General features: G+C 65.7%; 5 protein-coding genes across 5 annotated transcripts; 3 read left to right on the top strand and 2 right to left on the bottom strand.

Moving 5' to 3' along the window:
• Window positions 1-87: 87 nt before the first annotated feature.
• On the bottom strand, window positions 88-4,926 carry EMIHUDRAFT_116832 (hypothetical protein; the record flags this gene model as incomplete). The annotated part of the gene is made up of 12 exons (XM_005774455.1): window positions 88-450; window positions 555-1,058; window positions 1,159-1,737; window positions 1,811-2,092; window positions 2,177-2,266; window positions 2,412-2,429; window positions 2,658-2,796; window positions 2,867-2,979; window positions 3,153-3,736; window positions 4,097-4,146; window positions 4,528-4,799; window positions 4,831-4,926. The coding sequence occupies 12 exons, from the start codon at window positions 4,924-4,926 to the stop codon at window positions 88-90; spliced, it is 3,090 nt and encodes a 1,029-aa protein (XP_005774512.1).
• Window positions 4,927-8,436: 3,510 nt separating this feature from the next.
• On the bottom strand, window positions 8,437-10,705 carry EMIHUDRAFT_240506 (hypothetical protein; the record flags this gene model as incomplete). The annotated part of the gene is made up of 10 exons (XM_005774456.1): window positions 8,437-8,542; window positions 8,723-8,785; window positions 9,002-9,060; window positions 9,173-9,274; window positions 9,385-9,435; window positions 9,641-9,707; window positions 9,853-9,950; window positions 10,060-10,104; window positions 10,181-10,411; window positions 10,565-10,705. 10 exons carry the CDS (start codon window positions 10,703-10,705, stop codon window positions 8,437-8,439), a joined length of 963 nt encoding a protein of 320 aa, XP_005774513.1.
• Window positions 10,706-10,729: 24 nt separating this feature from the next.
• Window positions 10,730-11,822, top strand: EMIHUDRAFT_458202 (hypothetical protein). Its single transcript, XM_005774457.1, has 2 exons — window positions 10,730-11,218; window positions 11,292-11,822. Exons 1-2 carry the CDS (start codon window positions 10,757-10,759, stop codon window positions 11,631-11,633), a joined length of 804 nt encoding a protein of 267 aa, XP_005774514.1. The 5' UTR covers window positions 10,730-10,756; the 3' UTR covers window positions 11,634-11,822.
• A 132-nt stretch (window positions 11,823-11,954) lies between these two features.
• On the top strand, window positions 11,955-13,386 carry EMIHUDRAFT_444307 (hypothetical protein). Its single transcript, XM_005774458.1, is given in 2 exon segments — window positions 11,955-12,845; window positions 12,858-13,386. The coding sequence occupies 2 exon segments, from the start codon at window positions 11,973-11,975 to the stop codon at window positions 13,170-13,172; spliced, it is 1,188 nt and encodes a 395-aa protein (XP_005774515.1). The 5' UTR covers window positions 11,955-11,972; the 3' UTR covers window positions 13,173-13,386.
• Window positions 13,387-13,489: 103 nt separating this feature from the next.
• EMIHUDRAFT_240509 (hypothetical protein) lies at window positions 13,490-14,189 on the top strand (the record flags this gene model as incomplete). The annotated part of the gene is made up of 2 exons (XM_005774459.1): window positions 13,490-13,946; window positions 14,158-14,189. The coding sequence occupies 2 exons, from the start codon at window positions 13,490-13,492 to the stop codon at window positions 14,187-14,189; spliced, it is 489 nt and encodes a 162-aa protein (XP_005774516.1).
• Window positions 14,190-14,364: the final 175 nt, after the last annotated feature.

The following is a 14,364-nucleotide window of genomic DNA, read 5'->3' on the forward strand; positions in this document are numbered from 1 at the left end:
CTTTGCGATCCTTCCATCGGTGCCACGTATCATCCGCCGCATGGGGTGCGCCGAGCCCCCACCACGCGGTCGCGCCGTCGATCCGCCTCACTGCAGCGCCATGAGCTGCTGTAGCTGTTGCTGCTTGTCTGCCGGCAGCTTGCTCGCCGCCTGCTGGAGCGCCGCCGGCTGAGCGGCGCCGAGCTGCGACACCGCCGAAGCGAAGTAGCGCTGCGGCGTGTGCTCCGCGTACAAGTCCGCCTCCGCCTCGGCTGCAAACGAGAGCTGCACGAACGCTGCCGCATAGCCGCCGCCGCCGCCGCCGCCGCCGCCGGCAGCGTCCACCTCGAGGGCGTCCTCCTCCTCCTCGGCGGCGGCGGCGCCGCCGCCGTCGCCGACGCCAGCGTCGGCCGCCAGCATGGAGGCTGCGGCGGAGAGGAGCGCGGCGGCGGTGTCGACGTCGGCGAGCACCTAGAGAGCAAGCGTGCGCATGTGAGCAAGGAGAGGGGGGTAAAGGCGAGAGGGGGGGGGGGGGGGGCGGGGCGCGCCTCGGGCAGCTCACAGACGAGGCGGACGGTGCCAATCACGGCGGCCTTTCGCTCCGCCCGGCCGCCCTTGACGAAGGGCGCCCACTCGCCCCAGAGCCCCCGCAGCACCATGTTCGCCAGGCCGGGCTGGATCGACTCGAGCTGCTGCCAGAGCGCGCGCGGGCCGTACCGCGCCAGGAAGACGGACCAAGTCGAGACGAGGGACGGGCCAACCTTCTTGTACCCCTGCGCGCGCTGGATGCACAGGTTGAAGATGGGCGTCGCGTACTGCTGCAGCTCGGCGAGCTCGCACGCGCGCCACAGCGCGGAGAGGAGGCGCGCCGCGTGCTGGTCGGTGGCGCCGCGCGCGAGAAGCTTCTGGAAGACGCCGAGCACCATCTGGACCTTGTCGAGGACGAGGGCCTTGCCCTTGGCCGCGTAGGCGCAGAGCAGCCGCACGAGCGGGGGCACGTTGCCCGGTCGCTCCCACATGGTCGGCGTGAGGAGCGGCGGAAAGAGCTGCGAGTAGGCGTCGCTAAGCCCGTCGCGCGCCTGGGGGAGGGCTCCGAGAGGCGTCCGAAAAGGTTCCGAGAGGGTTCCGAGGTGCGTCGCCGCTCCGCCCGCCGCGCGCCTCGAGCAGCTGCGCGAGCACCTGGAAGACGTACGGCGTGAACTCGGCGATGTCCATCTGGAGGACGGTCTGGAAGGGCGGGAAGAGGAGCTGCTCGAACGCGTTGACGGCGGCGGGCGTCGCGGCGCAGATGTACTTGACGAGCGACGCGACCGTCTCGAAGAGGTAGTGGTTGAAGGTCGGGTTGGTCGGGTTGGCGCACACGCGGCCGAGGATCGTGTTGAGCGCGTCGACGCAGACCTGCACGTACGGCGCCATCGCCTGCTCGGCGACGACGCTGACGCGCATGATCGCGCGCATCACGTACGGGTTCTCCTCCGAGCCGCCGCGCTGCAGGATGGCGAAGAGCGAGGTGAGCAGCTGCTGCAGCAGGGGGGAGAGCGCCGCCGCGTCGAAGCGGCGCGCGCCCGCCGGCGCGGCGGCGGTCGGCGCGTCGCGGACGGTGAGGAGCCGCTCGATGGCGGAAGCGGCGTAGGTGTGCACGACCGGGTTTGGCGACGCGAGCAGCGAGAGGAGGAGCGGGAAGACCGTGTCATACACGGCGCGCGAGAGCTGCACGCGGAAGACTGACACGAACTTGACGGCGTCGGCGATGAGGACCTGCGCACCGCCGGCGGAGGGCGTGAAGAGGGCGGCCCTCGCCGAGGCTGCGACACGAGGAGGCGCGGGGCACCGGGTGCGGCGCCGCCCCGGTGGCCGCCGCCTGCAGCTCGCAGAGGACGTGCTGGGAGAAGAAGTCGTGCAGGTCGACGAGCGCATTGGTCTGCGTCGCGCCGCGCGCCGCCGTGCCCCCCTTGATGGTGAGGGCGATGACGAGGTAGATGGCGACGTCCTTCGCCTTCCAGTTGGCCGCCGGGTTCTGCTTGTACTGCTCGAGGAGCGTGCTGATGTTTGCCGAGAAGAGCTGCGTCACCTGCACCTCGTAGTTGCGGCAGAGACCGCGCACGAGCTCCACCTGCGGAGAGGGCGGGAGCCGGCGGGCTTGGCGGCGAGTGGGGGGGGGGGGGGGCGGGGCTGGCCGGCGGCGTGACGAGCGCACCGCGACCCTCCGCCGCGTGTCTGCGTCGGAGCCCTCGATGTCCTTGCGCACGTACTCGAAGGGCTGGTCCTCGAAGAGCTCCTCGTCCGCCTGCGAGCGGCGCGGCAGTAGAGGCAGCAGCGCGGCAGTAGAGGCCGTCTCGGAGCGGGGAGGGTGCGGGGGAGAGGAGGGTGGCGGGTGGCGGGTCGCGGGCCTGCAGGAGCTGCATGTTTGGCGCGATGATCTTGTGGCAGACCTCGTTGAGCACCTCGGCCTGCGGAGCAGCGTTCGGGGTCGCGGAGGAGTAGGTGGGAGGCGGAGCGCGAGGTGTAGCCGAGATATAGCCGTGGCCTCAGGGGCGGCTCGCCGCCTTAGCGAAGTGTCTGGGGAGGTGTCGGGGAGGTGTCGGGGAGGTGTCGGGGAGGTGTCGGGGAGGTGTCTGGGGAGGTGTCTGGGGTGGTGTGTCTGGGCCCTGCGCCTTAGCGAAGTGGTGGTGGTGGACGGAGCAGGCGACGGTGGTGAGGAAGCGGACGCTCGTCGTGACGAGCAGGTCGTGGTGCGGCGCGAGGGAGGTTGAGGTGAGCAGCGACCAGGCGTGGCCGAGGCACGGGCCGAGGAAGGGCTGGAACTCCTCCTCGTACCTGCACGCCGCGTGCAGGGCGCGTCAAGAGCGGCAGGCGCCCGCCGACGGCACCACCCGCGGCGTCGCACTTGGACATGTAGAGCGCGAGCGACTCGACCACGGCGGCCTGCAGCACCGAGGTGGGGGCCGGCTCGGCGTCGTCGTCGTCGGCGGCGAGGGCGGGGTTCGAGTACTTGAGTAGCTCCACGAAGCCTGGGGGGGGGGGGGGGGTCGGGAGGTCGGGAGGAAGGGAGGGAGGGAGGGAGGGAGGGAGGGGCAGGGAGGGAGGGGCAGTGCGCCGTTCATCCATTCGGCGAGGTGGTCCTCAAAGTACTCCGGCAGGTCCTGCGCGCACAGGTCGTGCGCGACGCTCACGAGCTTGGTCAGCGTGTCAACGACCAGCTTGCACCCCGCCGCCCCGCCCGCCGCTTGTGCGCCAGCCAGGTCCGCGAGTGTCGCCGAAAAGAGCTGCAGCAGCGGCTCCTGGAAGAGCTCGAGGACGTACTTGATCTCCTTGTAGAGCTCGTCGCTCTTGAACTCGTGCCGGTACCGCTGGAAGATCGAGTGCCCGATCTGCAGCAGCGCCGTCCCCTTCTTGAAGTCCTTTGGCGCCACGCCGAGCGCCGCGCCGGTCTGCTGCACGAGTGCGGGGAGCAGCGCCTGCCAGCGCTCGGGGAAGTCGTGCGAGGCGATGATCGAGATGGCCTCGGAGAGCTGCGCCTGGATCGACTCGGGTACCACGAGGAAGAGCGAGAGCAGGTTGTCGCGCACCTGCTGCTTGACGTCTTCGCCGATTGTCACCTCCGAGGCCTCCGCATCCCAGTGCCGCTTGCACATGTTCTTGAAGAAGACCGCGGCGGCCTGCTTGACGTGCGGCGGCTGGCCGTCGGCGGTGAGCAGGGTGAGCACGCTGGTGGCAGCGGAGGGCGACTTCTTGAACTGCTCCAGCCACGCCTCGGCTGCGAACGGCAGCAGGCGGCGCGTGAGCGCGCGGGGAGGGGGAGAGGGGAGGTGCGCTCGAGCGCGCCCTGTTTGCGCGCATTCGCGTCCGGATTGACCGTCTGCGCGAGGCAGCTGGACAGCTGAGCTGGGTCGGCCATTCTGTCGCGCTTGAGCAGTGTGGCGCGCGGCGCGCTGTGGAAGAAAATTTGACCCCTGTGGAAGAAAATTCGTTGTGAAGAGCTGGGGCGCGCCACCCAAGAACCTCGGTGTGCGGATCGGCAACGGCGCGACGCGTCGATTGACGATCTATGCTTTTGACCCATCAGCCTCCCAACATGTGGTATTAGTCAAAGAACTCGCTTCACGGCGGTCCGCACGTGAGTCCCGCGGCGGCGCGGCGGACGAGAGGCAATGCCTCTCCACACTCCTCGGGAGCACACACACGGACATGAAGCGCGCACGCGGCCCAATGGCCGTGCACGAGCAACAGCGCGAGCGCCGCCAACCGCACCGACACTTTTGACCGCGTGCCGCACTTCCCGAATCCCTTCACACCCCACTGTCGCGCAATGTGCCGGCTCGTGTGCGGCTTCTGCCACGCCCACTCGAAAGCGAGCGCATCGCTCTTCGAGGAGAAGCCACGCACAACGAGCAGAATGCGCCACGGCGTCCCGCGGCGGGCGCGCCACCTCCCGAGAGCTCGCCGTTGTGCTGGCGCAGTCGTCGGACGGGGTCGGGACTCGCGCCGACGTAAGTCCTCCGACCGCTCTCGTCTCGCAGGAAGTAGACGCGCCACGCCGATTCCTACTCCTCCTCCTCCTCCTCCTCAGCCTCGTCGTCGACGAGCGCGTTGCCGTCCCGCTCGTCCTCCTCGTCGCTGTCTCCGTCCTCCGCGTCGAGATCCACCTCGGTGACCGTCGCGCCGAGCGTGCGGAGGAAGTCGGCGAGGGTGCCAGTCGAGGCGGTTTGGGAGGCGATGGGAACCACCCAGGCTGTCTTGGTGATGCTCTTCGGGCCGTGCGGGCCGGGGAAGAGGAGGTCCGAGTACTCGACGTTGTCGAAGTGGGTCTTGACGTAGTCCTTGACGTCGTAGGTGCTTGCCCATCATGACGTGCGAGGGCGGGAGCAGGCCCTTCTTCTTCGTCTCAAACTGCGTGGACGACCTGGCGAGCGTGAACTCGAGTGGCTTGACGGCTGGGTTGTCCATGGGCGAGACGTCGAGGTAGGGGTTGAGCCGCTTTGCTCAATGAGAGCCAGCAATGCGGGCGCCACGCTCAATGAGCCTTCTCGGTTTACCGAGGCCGTGCTCTTCGAGCCGCACGGCGTGGAAGTCGTGCGAGGGCTATGTGTACCGTCAGAGAGGCAGAGAGGCAGAGAGGCAAACTGAGCTTGACCCCGCTCGACAGAAGACTACTCGAGTATCACCCCCGGGGGTGATCAATCAAGCGCGCTGAAGCGTGAAGGGGTGATCGGGGTGTTCATAGGGGTGACGGTGATCATGTCGAGTTTGGCGGGAAGCCGTCGCGGCCCGCCCGGCGCTGCTTGCAGCACCATGGCGATGGCGCTAAGTAAGAGGTTCCTCTTTTTCCGCGTGAGGTGCGAGGTTGCGGTTTCACAAGTGCAATGCCTGACTTATGGCGGCCAATGATCGTCCCGCCGGCTGGTTCATGCCTGGAGTCTGAGGCGTGACGTCCATTTCGATGACAAAATCATCGGCTCCAAGGTTGAAGCCGGGGACTGCCGCAAAGGGTCCGGTGGTAGCCTCCTGTCTGCTGGAACAATGGTGACGCGGACGGCGGAGAGCACTCCTTGAACCGGCAGCTCCAGTCATTGTGCCCGTCCTGCATTTTTCCGCGCCTCGAAATTCCTAACAATCGCCTCGCCGCTCCACAATGCCTTTCTCCGTTGCCTCCAGCCGCGCGGCGCCATCGTCCTCGATCCAGTGCCGGCCTGTGACAAGCTTGGCAGCTCGCGGATCGACGATCGCCACGAGCTGCTGCCCGGCGACCGCCGCTCGCCTTCGACGACAGTCCTAACAATCGGCGGTGAGCGGCACCTCCTTGGCCCAGCACCGGTGTTGTCACGTCTCAGCTGCTTCATTGCCATGTCCAGTTATGGCGGAGACGCGCTGATAGCATTCCTGTGCACGCAGTTGGACCTGCACGGCCATCGGGTGCGTGGCGCAAAAAGACCTGTTTGCGCTGTCTTCGATATCAGCGGCTACATGCGCTGCTGCGCGTACCTGTGACGCACACATGTTGATCACATCCATATACCTCACTAACACACAGCTGGCGAGCCTTGCTTCCCTCGTCTGGCCATGCTGTGCATCATCTCACCGTATGCAGCCGTATACGCCCACGGTGCTCACAGGGTCGGGCGTCACGGTGCTCGTGGCAAGCATCTCCGTCACTCTTGTGACTTGTGGGCTTGGTGGTGTTGCCTCCGGGGCTACTGCTGGCTAGGGTGCCAATGGCGCGACGGGAGGCGGCCATTGGCGCCACTACAGCAACGATTGTTAGGCCGTGGAAAAATCCGGAATTCGTGCCCCGAACCGGCCGACACGTGGCCGCATATATGTGTATATACCACGTCCGTATGGGCTGCACAAGCCAAACCACGCTCATCACAGCTTGCCACAGTGAGGCCCCTGGCAGTGGTAAGCCATTCTTGGTGTACCAGCTCACAGGAGGGCCGCTTGAACACGATTGTTAGACGGCGTGGGTGACTGTCCTTAAAATACCTTCCATCGGACTGGGTGACTGTCCTTAAAATACCTTCCAACCAGCCTGGGTGACGGCTCAAAAATACCTTCCAACCAGCCTGGGCGACGGCTCAAAAATACCTTGGCCACGCCTGGGTTAAAATACCTTGGCCCCCAGCCCCCAAATACCGGACCAGCCCAAGGTGATGGCTCTAAAATTCCAGCCAGCCTCGGTGATGGCTCTATAATATACACCTATAGGTGAGCCGTCGGCAACCATGGCACGCTGGCTTCGCTTCGCTAACACGCTGGGGGCGCTCGAGCGGCGCCCGACGATTTGGCCCGCCAGTTCATCCTGCTGTCGCGGGCGCTTCACCTCTTCGTCGACCGCGCTCGCTCGCCGGCCAGTCTCTGGCGCGGTCCGCTACCGCCGACGGCGGCTCGGCGAGCGGCGCTGGCGCGTGCCTCGCTCGGGCTCGTTCGCGCCGCGGCGGCAGCGCGCCCGCATTTTGCCTGGCGCCCGACGATTTGTCCTGACAGTGGCCCGTCGCTCCCGCTTCGAAGCGCTGCCGCCGTCAGCACAAACCGCCGCCACTGCCGTCGCGCCCTGCGCCAGTGCGGCGGGGCGCACCTCCTAGCGCCCAGCTGGGCCTCGACACGGCATCCCACCGTCGGGGCAACTCAGCTCAACGATTGGGTGAATTCCGGATGACTGCGCATAATGGGGTTGACCCGCCGCGCAGCAAGCCGGTGTTCACGCCAATTCGAGCTACTACATCGCTTCACGTTCGAGCCATACGCACCTTACAACAATGGGGCAGGAGTTAAATCGGCTCGCGCCGAGCTCCTGCTGTCGTCATCGTCGTCCTATGGGCGTGCGAGGGCGGCGGGCACCGACGGCTCAGCCGAGTCGGGTCGGTAAAGCCCTCCCACTGTTCTTCGGTGGCACTGTCGCGAGACGGTTGGCCGATCGGAATCCATTAACTACTACGTGGAGTTCATCCCCTGATGAACGACTCATGGTCAGATTGCCCATCTCGACTTGCCCGTTGTCAACATCACTAGGGAGATTTGATTGGCGCTGGCGCCTGCTGCTGACAAGTGGGATCATCCGGCTTCCGGAATACTTCCGCGAAGCTGCCCCCAGCAGGCGTTTGACCAAAATCCAAATTTCCCTACTCCAGTTGAGGCTGCCCTCGGACCCGAGAAGGTCTTTTCTCGCAGCTGCGAGACATGCTTTCTCGGAGCGGGGCATCCAAAACAACAGGGCGGAAGGGAGGGGTGACCATACGCGCAGCGCAGGAGGGGTGCCCCTAAGGGGGCACAAAGGTAGCTCAAAGGGGAGTGAACAAGACGCCGCACAGGCGACGTGCACGCTCGCCGCCTGCGCTCGCCGCGTCGCTCTCTCCCTCCCCTTCTTTGCTTGAACCCACCACCATCCCCTGTCACCTCCGTGTGTGTGTGCCTGCTGGGGGATCATCCGGCTTCCGGAATACTTCCGCGAAGCTGCCCCCAGCAGGCGTTTGACCAAAAATAAATCCAAATTTCCCTACTCCAGTTGAGGCTGCCCTCGGACCCGAGAACGGCGTGCTGCTGTCCGCACCGCCACTGTCTTGCAGTCCGGGAGAAGGAAGCAGGCTGTCCGGTCCCCCCTCATTAGCATGCGTTCGGTGCACAATATTCGCTGTATGTCGGCGTAAAGCTCGGCGGCCGTCGCTCGCGCCGGCCGACTCCCTGGGGGGGGTTAGGTTAGGTAGGAAGGTGAAGAACAGTCAGGCTCGGACTGGACACATAGATCGATATAGGGGGGGGGGGCACGGGACTGCAGAGAAAAGAATTTTATGCGAACAATGAGCACACCAGCGAGGGAGGGCGAGACGAGATCGAGGGGTCCCGTACCATGCGGAACACACACACACACACTCATGCGGAATCGACCCTACGGCTCTATGCAGTTCTGAAATGCTCAAGCCCAAAGGCTCTCCGCTCTCCCTATTTCATTCCCTTCGACCTTCAGAGTCCCGCATTTGGCCCGTCGCCAGTCTTGGGCCTCACCTGAAAGGGCTTGAATGTGCCAAACGCGCGGTCCCACAAGCTGCCGTAGGGAGAGTAGTTGCACCTGCGGCAAGCGGCACTCAGGTCATTCATTACACGCGAGGCACTGTGCGTTCTCAGGGAGAGGCATGAACACCGTGACCCATGACCACCGACAATGCAGTAAACTCAGAGGGGGGGGGGGGGGTCCCTCACACCCTTGCCGTGCCAGCTGCATCTCGCTGGGTCTCGGCTAGAGTCGCACTTGACAAAGGCGTGGTGCATGTGGTGGTCCCTCGCGCTGAAGACGTCGAAGGGCAGAGCGCGCCTACTCTCGGGCAGTCTCGGGCAGTCTCGGGTGGTCTCGGGTAGTCTTCAGCACGTCGAAGGGGCGCGCTCGAAACGGTCGTGCTCGAGCACCGACATCCAGCCGGCAAGCGTGAAGAACCAGAGACTGGCGGGGAGGCTGCGGAGGAGGGGGGAGGGGTGACCGGGGGTCAGGCGGTGGGGAGAAGCGCCTCCGGGCGACGCAGCCACTTCCAACCTGCCCAGACCGAGCTTGCCAAAGGCCCAGAGCAGCGCCAGCTGTGAGTACAAGCCAACCTATGGTGGGGTAAGGGCCAGGCTAACCCTCGAGACTCCACGTTTAGGTACAGGAGCCGGCACGGCACTCAAAGTGCAAGGCGTGCGTGTGCGCGCGCGTGTGTGTGCCGACCTGCGACTCGACGCACCCTGTGTTGAGCGTGTCGATGACGGCGCGGTCGGGGTAGGTTTGCTGGTGGTGGTGCTTGTGCACCCACTTGTAGAGGACGGGCACCTGGGCACGGGGCAGCCGGGCGAAGAGTGCCGGCGGAGGGGGGCAGGCGGCGGGAGCGAGGGAGGGGGGGGGGGGTCCTCGTGCATCCTCCGGTGCCACCAGTAGTAGACGAACTCGTACGTGATGAAGTAGAGCGGCAGGTACATGGCCAGCTCAGGCAGCTGCGCAGAGGAGGCGAGCTCGTGTGGCAGTGGCGAGGGCAAACAGCAACAAGCGAACGACATGCGAGCCACACAAGACACGACGTGTCGTAGGGAACGGCCCTCCCTTGGCGCGGCAAACCCGAGATTACCCGAGATTACCCGAGATTACCCGAGATTACCCGAGATGACAACCGAGATGGCCCTCCCTTGGCGCGGCACACACCGTCTCTGTGAGGAGAAGGAGCGGCTTCTCGGGGTAGATGCCGCAGGCCGGCGCGTCAAAGTCGAGCCTGGCGGTACTCTCGGGTGTAATCTCGGGCAATCTGGTGTGTAATCTCGGTCTCGGCCACTCACGGCAAATTCTAGCCTGGCGGCTCGCTTGGCGAGTCAAGAGGTGCGGGGACTTAATGGTGGGCGTGCGAGTGTGCGTGGCACCCCCAGCTGCGCAGGAGCGTGACGAAGTGGTAGAAGAGGCCGGGCAGGCAGAGCGAGTTGAGAGCAATGTACGAGAGGTCGACCGCGGTGAGGGCGTGCTGCGGCATGAGCCGCTTGGTGGTGCGATAGGGGACCTGGATTGGAGGGCGAGGGCGAGGGTGGGTGAGGGTGAGGGTGAGGGTGAGGGCGACCGCTGGAGTTCGGCACCTTCAACGGCTCGACCGCGCCCTCGGCGTCCGCCTTAGACTGCGCCTATTGTTTGCGGCGGGAGGTGCGCGTCGTGCCATGGGATGGGAGGAGAGTCGAGGGCCGAGAGAGGGGCGGGCACCGCGGGCACGATTCCAGGCATGGCGAAGCTAACTCCAACGCTCATGGCGTACAGGTATGCCCAGAGCAGAGCGACCTGCAGGTCCGGTTGCGGGAGCGGCCCAACGCCCACGTCTTGCAGGCGCTGGGAGAGGTAGGCCGCATCCGCGCCAGCCTGTGTCCAATCGGTAAAGTGGTGCTGCAGCAGCAGCGTCAAACCGCCTGCCGCCCACGAGAGTGCGATCGGCCCAGCCTCCAAGTGGGAGGGCGTGCTCCTGGCGGGCCTCGAGCGCTTGTGCTCTCGGCTGGCCTCGGGCTCGACTGGTGTGCTCACGACCGGCACCGGATCCGCAGTAGTCATGTGTGACCGGCAGCGCGCCGTCGGGGCCGCACGGCTGCAGCTCACATGGACCACCGGTAAGCTCTGGGAGCACAAGCGAGTGGCGGCGCGCTGCCCACGCACAAACCCAAAAGTTGGCGGTGCTAGGATGAGGCCCGTTGCGAAACGCTGGAGCGCAAACAACAGCACGATGGAGCATAGCACCATCGGAGCTAATGAAACCCACGGTCGTGAGAGCTCAGTGAGACTGTGAGTGGCATGGCGGGCTGCGCTCTCCTCTGCGTGCTGGCCGTCTTTGCCATGCAGGCGCTCGCCGTGCAGGCGATCTCGCCGAGCGTGGGCAGTTCGGCGAAGCACCCAAAGCCGATTCGAAGGGCCCTTCGGGTGCGCCGGGCGTCGTCTCGGCCAGTGTGCTGCGGCCGCCACTCAGGCATGCGGATGTGCGCTGACGTCGAAGGCGCGCTCGCGGTCGAGCGGGTCTACGTCCGACTGGACGGTGTGGCGGCGGCCGAATTGGCCAACGCGGCCGCGGCTGCTGGCGAGCAGCAGCTTTGGCCCGCGCAAGCATGGGAGGCTGGCGCCGGCGCTGCGATGTTGGTCATCTCTCCCGCGAGGCGCGTCGTCGTGCTGAACGACTCCTCGCCCGCCGCTGCCGCCGGCCTCCGGCTCCTCGACGTTCTGGTTGCGGTCGACGGCGAGCGTACTCCCTCTCTCTCCAAAGCGCGCTCTCTCTCTGCCGCCGGTGCTGGTGCCTGCCAACGGCAGCCGCGACATCATGTTCACTTGCACATAGGCTGCCCACCTGCTCGCCCGAGGCTCGCCTCCGAAGCTGGTGTGCGTGCTCCGGCCGGTGGAGCGGGCGAGTGAGCAGCCGCCACCGCGAGGCCCTGCCGCCGAGGCAGAGGACCTCCAACGTCTCTCGGATCGTGTCTGGAAGCTCGCCCACCTCGGGGCAGCCGCCCTCCCCGCTGCCCCTCTCGGCGAGGGGGAGACGGACCCGGAGCTGCGGCGGGTCGCGAAGATGGCAGATTGGGCAAAAGAGGCCGATTTCGCGGTCGTCAAGCGCGGCGCTGCTGCTGGCATCGTCGTCGTGATCCAAGTCCTCGTCTGGGCCGCTGTGTTCTTGGCCGCCTGAGCCTTCAACACCTAGTAGTGATCGTCACGTAGCATCCGTACGCAATGCGAGGGTAGAGGACAACGTGTGTCTCTTGCCCGTCGAGTCGCCAGGCGTCTCCGTTCGGGAGTATGCCTCGGTTTCTTGGAGCACTTGGAGTTCGTGGAGCACTTTGACTTTCTTTTGTAGTGCAACTCTCTCTGTCTGTGCAAATTTCTCTCTCATTTATCAACATCGAAGGCTTGCTCAAAAGGGTGCATACACATGAGAAAATTGGGCACCGAGTGCGAGTCGAGCACACATGAGAATGTTGATTGCGTTTCGTTCGGCTTGGCTTCGACTCGTTGGCCCAACATCTTCATGCCGGGGCACCCTTTGCTCTTCTGTGCGCTTCCGCTCACCTTTGCGGTGCAATACGTGGTGTGCGCGTTCATTCTTTCACCGCCAGTCCCTTCGCGAGTCTGCCTTTGCGCTGGAGGCGAGGTTCCACCGCAGCGCTGCGCCTCGACGTGCTCACGCCGCTTGCCGTCAGATGGAGCTTGCGGGCGGCCAGGGTGGAATGCTTGGAATCAGCGCGGGCAGGCTGGTGATGTTGAAGACGCGCACCCAGGGAGGGACGGGGGCGAGGCGAACTGCGTCGGATCGCGCACTGGCTGGTGGTGGAGACGCCCACCCCCGACGCTGGCTCTCGTCTGCTTGCTCGCCGCCTGCCTAGTCATCAGCCTCGCCATACGCGCGGAGGACAGGGAGGCGTTCAATGGGCACGCGGCTGAGGCGCTCTGGACCGCATTCATTCAGGTCCAGGTCGTCGTACAAGGGCAAACGCACCTCTTCGATGTCAGCGCTCAGACAAGCGGTCTCGAGCTGAGACGCTTGTGTGCAAAACGCTCCTCGATCCCCGCTGGTGCGCTTGGCGGCCTCTACCATCAGTCGCGGCTATTGGAAGACGACGCCCCGCTGGCATCCTACGGTGTGCGCGCAGGAAGCACCATCGAAGTCAAAGCACGGTTGCGCGGCGGCGCGCCCGGCCCACCGGCCACCTCCCGGTACGCCTCCCCGAACCGGGCGGAAGAGGGTCACTTCCTCCACACCTTTCCGGTCGACGTCTTGCCGACCATCATTGACCCCGTCACCCAAGTGCCGATTCTGGACTCAATCTCAATTTCCATCCGACATGCCAATGCGGGACGCCCCGCGCAGGCTCAGGCGCAGGCGCAGGCGCAGGCTACACTTGACGAGGCGGAGGCGGCGGAGCGGGAGCACGAACGCAACCGCCTTGCGTTGGACATCAGTGCCACTGAGCGCGCGGCCTTGATCCGGGCGCGGCTGGCAGCCCGCCACTCGCCCGAACACAAGCTCCCTCTGGCAAAAGACCCGGCAGGCACCGCCCTGCCTGAGGACTCCGGCCCGCCAGCGGAGGAGCACGTCGCTCCTCCTCGTGCACCCCCACAACCGAACATCGTCCTCGGCGCCAACGACGGGAGGATGTACTCTGAGGAGCTCCGCATCGCGCATGAGATTGCCCGCACCCGCTGCCGGCTGCGCGACGCGGGGCTCTGACGCACCGAACCCGCGCTGTGGACGGGGCGGTGGGACGCAATCGTTCGGGTGTGCGGGGTGCCATGGCCCAAGGCATGGCACTGCACCGCTTCGTCCCCTCCCACCGCAGAGCCATTGTACAGAGGGAGGCATATTGTATAGCCATTGTATAGAGGGGTGGGAGAAGGACTCCCTTGCCTAGTGTTGTGAGATAGTTGTCGCAAAATTCTCGAGCCTGTCTGCTGTGAGGCGGCTGTCACTTGTAGTGAGCGTCGGGCTGGTGGTTCGTCAGCTGAAAATTCTCTCTTTACAGCCGCCGTGTGGGCGCGCAAACGCACATGAACATGAGTGGTCTGCACCTCACCATCCCTCTCGCCAGCCTCGCCCTGTGTACCTTCCTGTCGGGCGTCCTAGCGGGCCGGCCATGGCTCGTGGCCTCGCGTGAGCGCACCTTGCGCGTCATCGTGCCGGCGTGCATGCTCGCAGCTACGGCCATTGCGCACGCAAGCGTCGGCGAAGTGTGCTCTGTCGCGACCCACGCGGGCGCGACGGGTGCCGAGCGAGGGTTCGACGGGACGTCGACCCCGGCAGCAATCTTCGGCGCCCTCTTCATTCAGGGCGTGGTGCAGGTGTTCACCGCACAGAGCGAGCAGGCGAAGCAGTCGATGGCGATGGTCACAGTTTGGCTGGTGACGTGCCTCTTCTACCTGCGGCAGTGGCTCGCGCCGCCGTGCGCGCTGGCGGTGCGCTGGGAGCACGGCGGGGGCCTCGTGCCGACGCAGTACGCTCTGTGGAGTACGTCCATGAGTGGCCAGGTCGCCACCCCGCACGGGCTATCTCGGGCAATCTCGGGCAATCTCGGGTAGTCTCTCGGGCAATCTCGGGCAATCTCGGGTAGTCTCTCGGGCAATCTCGGGTAGTCTCTCGGGCAGTCTCGGGTAGTCTCGGATGATCTCGCGCGCTGAACGGTCAGGTCGTCACCCTGCACGCGCTCGAGAGGCGCGAGGCAGCAAAGAGGTCGCCGGCCAGCGCCGCTGAGGCCGGCACATCGCCCGGCGTCGCGGGCGGCGCACAGCGTCAGTGCTGTGCCGCGCTGCTCTGTGTGCAGAGCATGCTCTGGTGCGGCGCCACGGCGGACGCGCTGCTCTCTGCGCCCCTCGCGCTCACTGCGTCTCTGCTCGCCGCTTCGTTTGCTAGCTTCTACCTGCTGCTG

Source organism: Emiliania huxleyi, assembly GCF_000372725.1.
Source record: "Emiliania huxleyi CCMP1516 unplaced genomic scaffold EMIHUscaffold_310, whole genome shotgun sequence".
NCBI lineage: Eukaryota > Haptophyta > Isochrysidales > Noelaerhabdaceae > Emiliania > Emiliania huxleyi.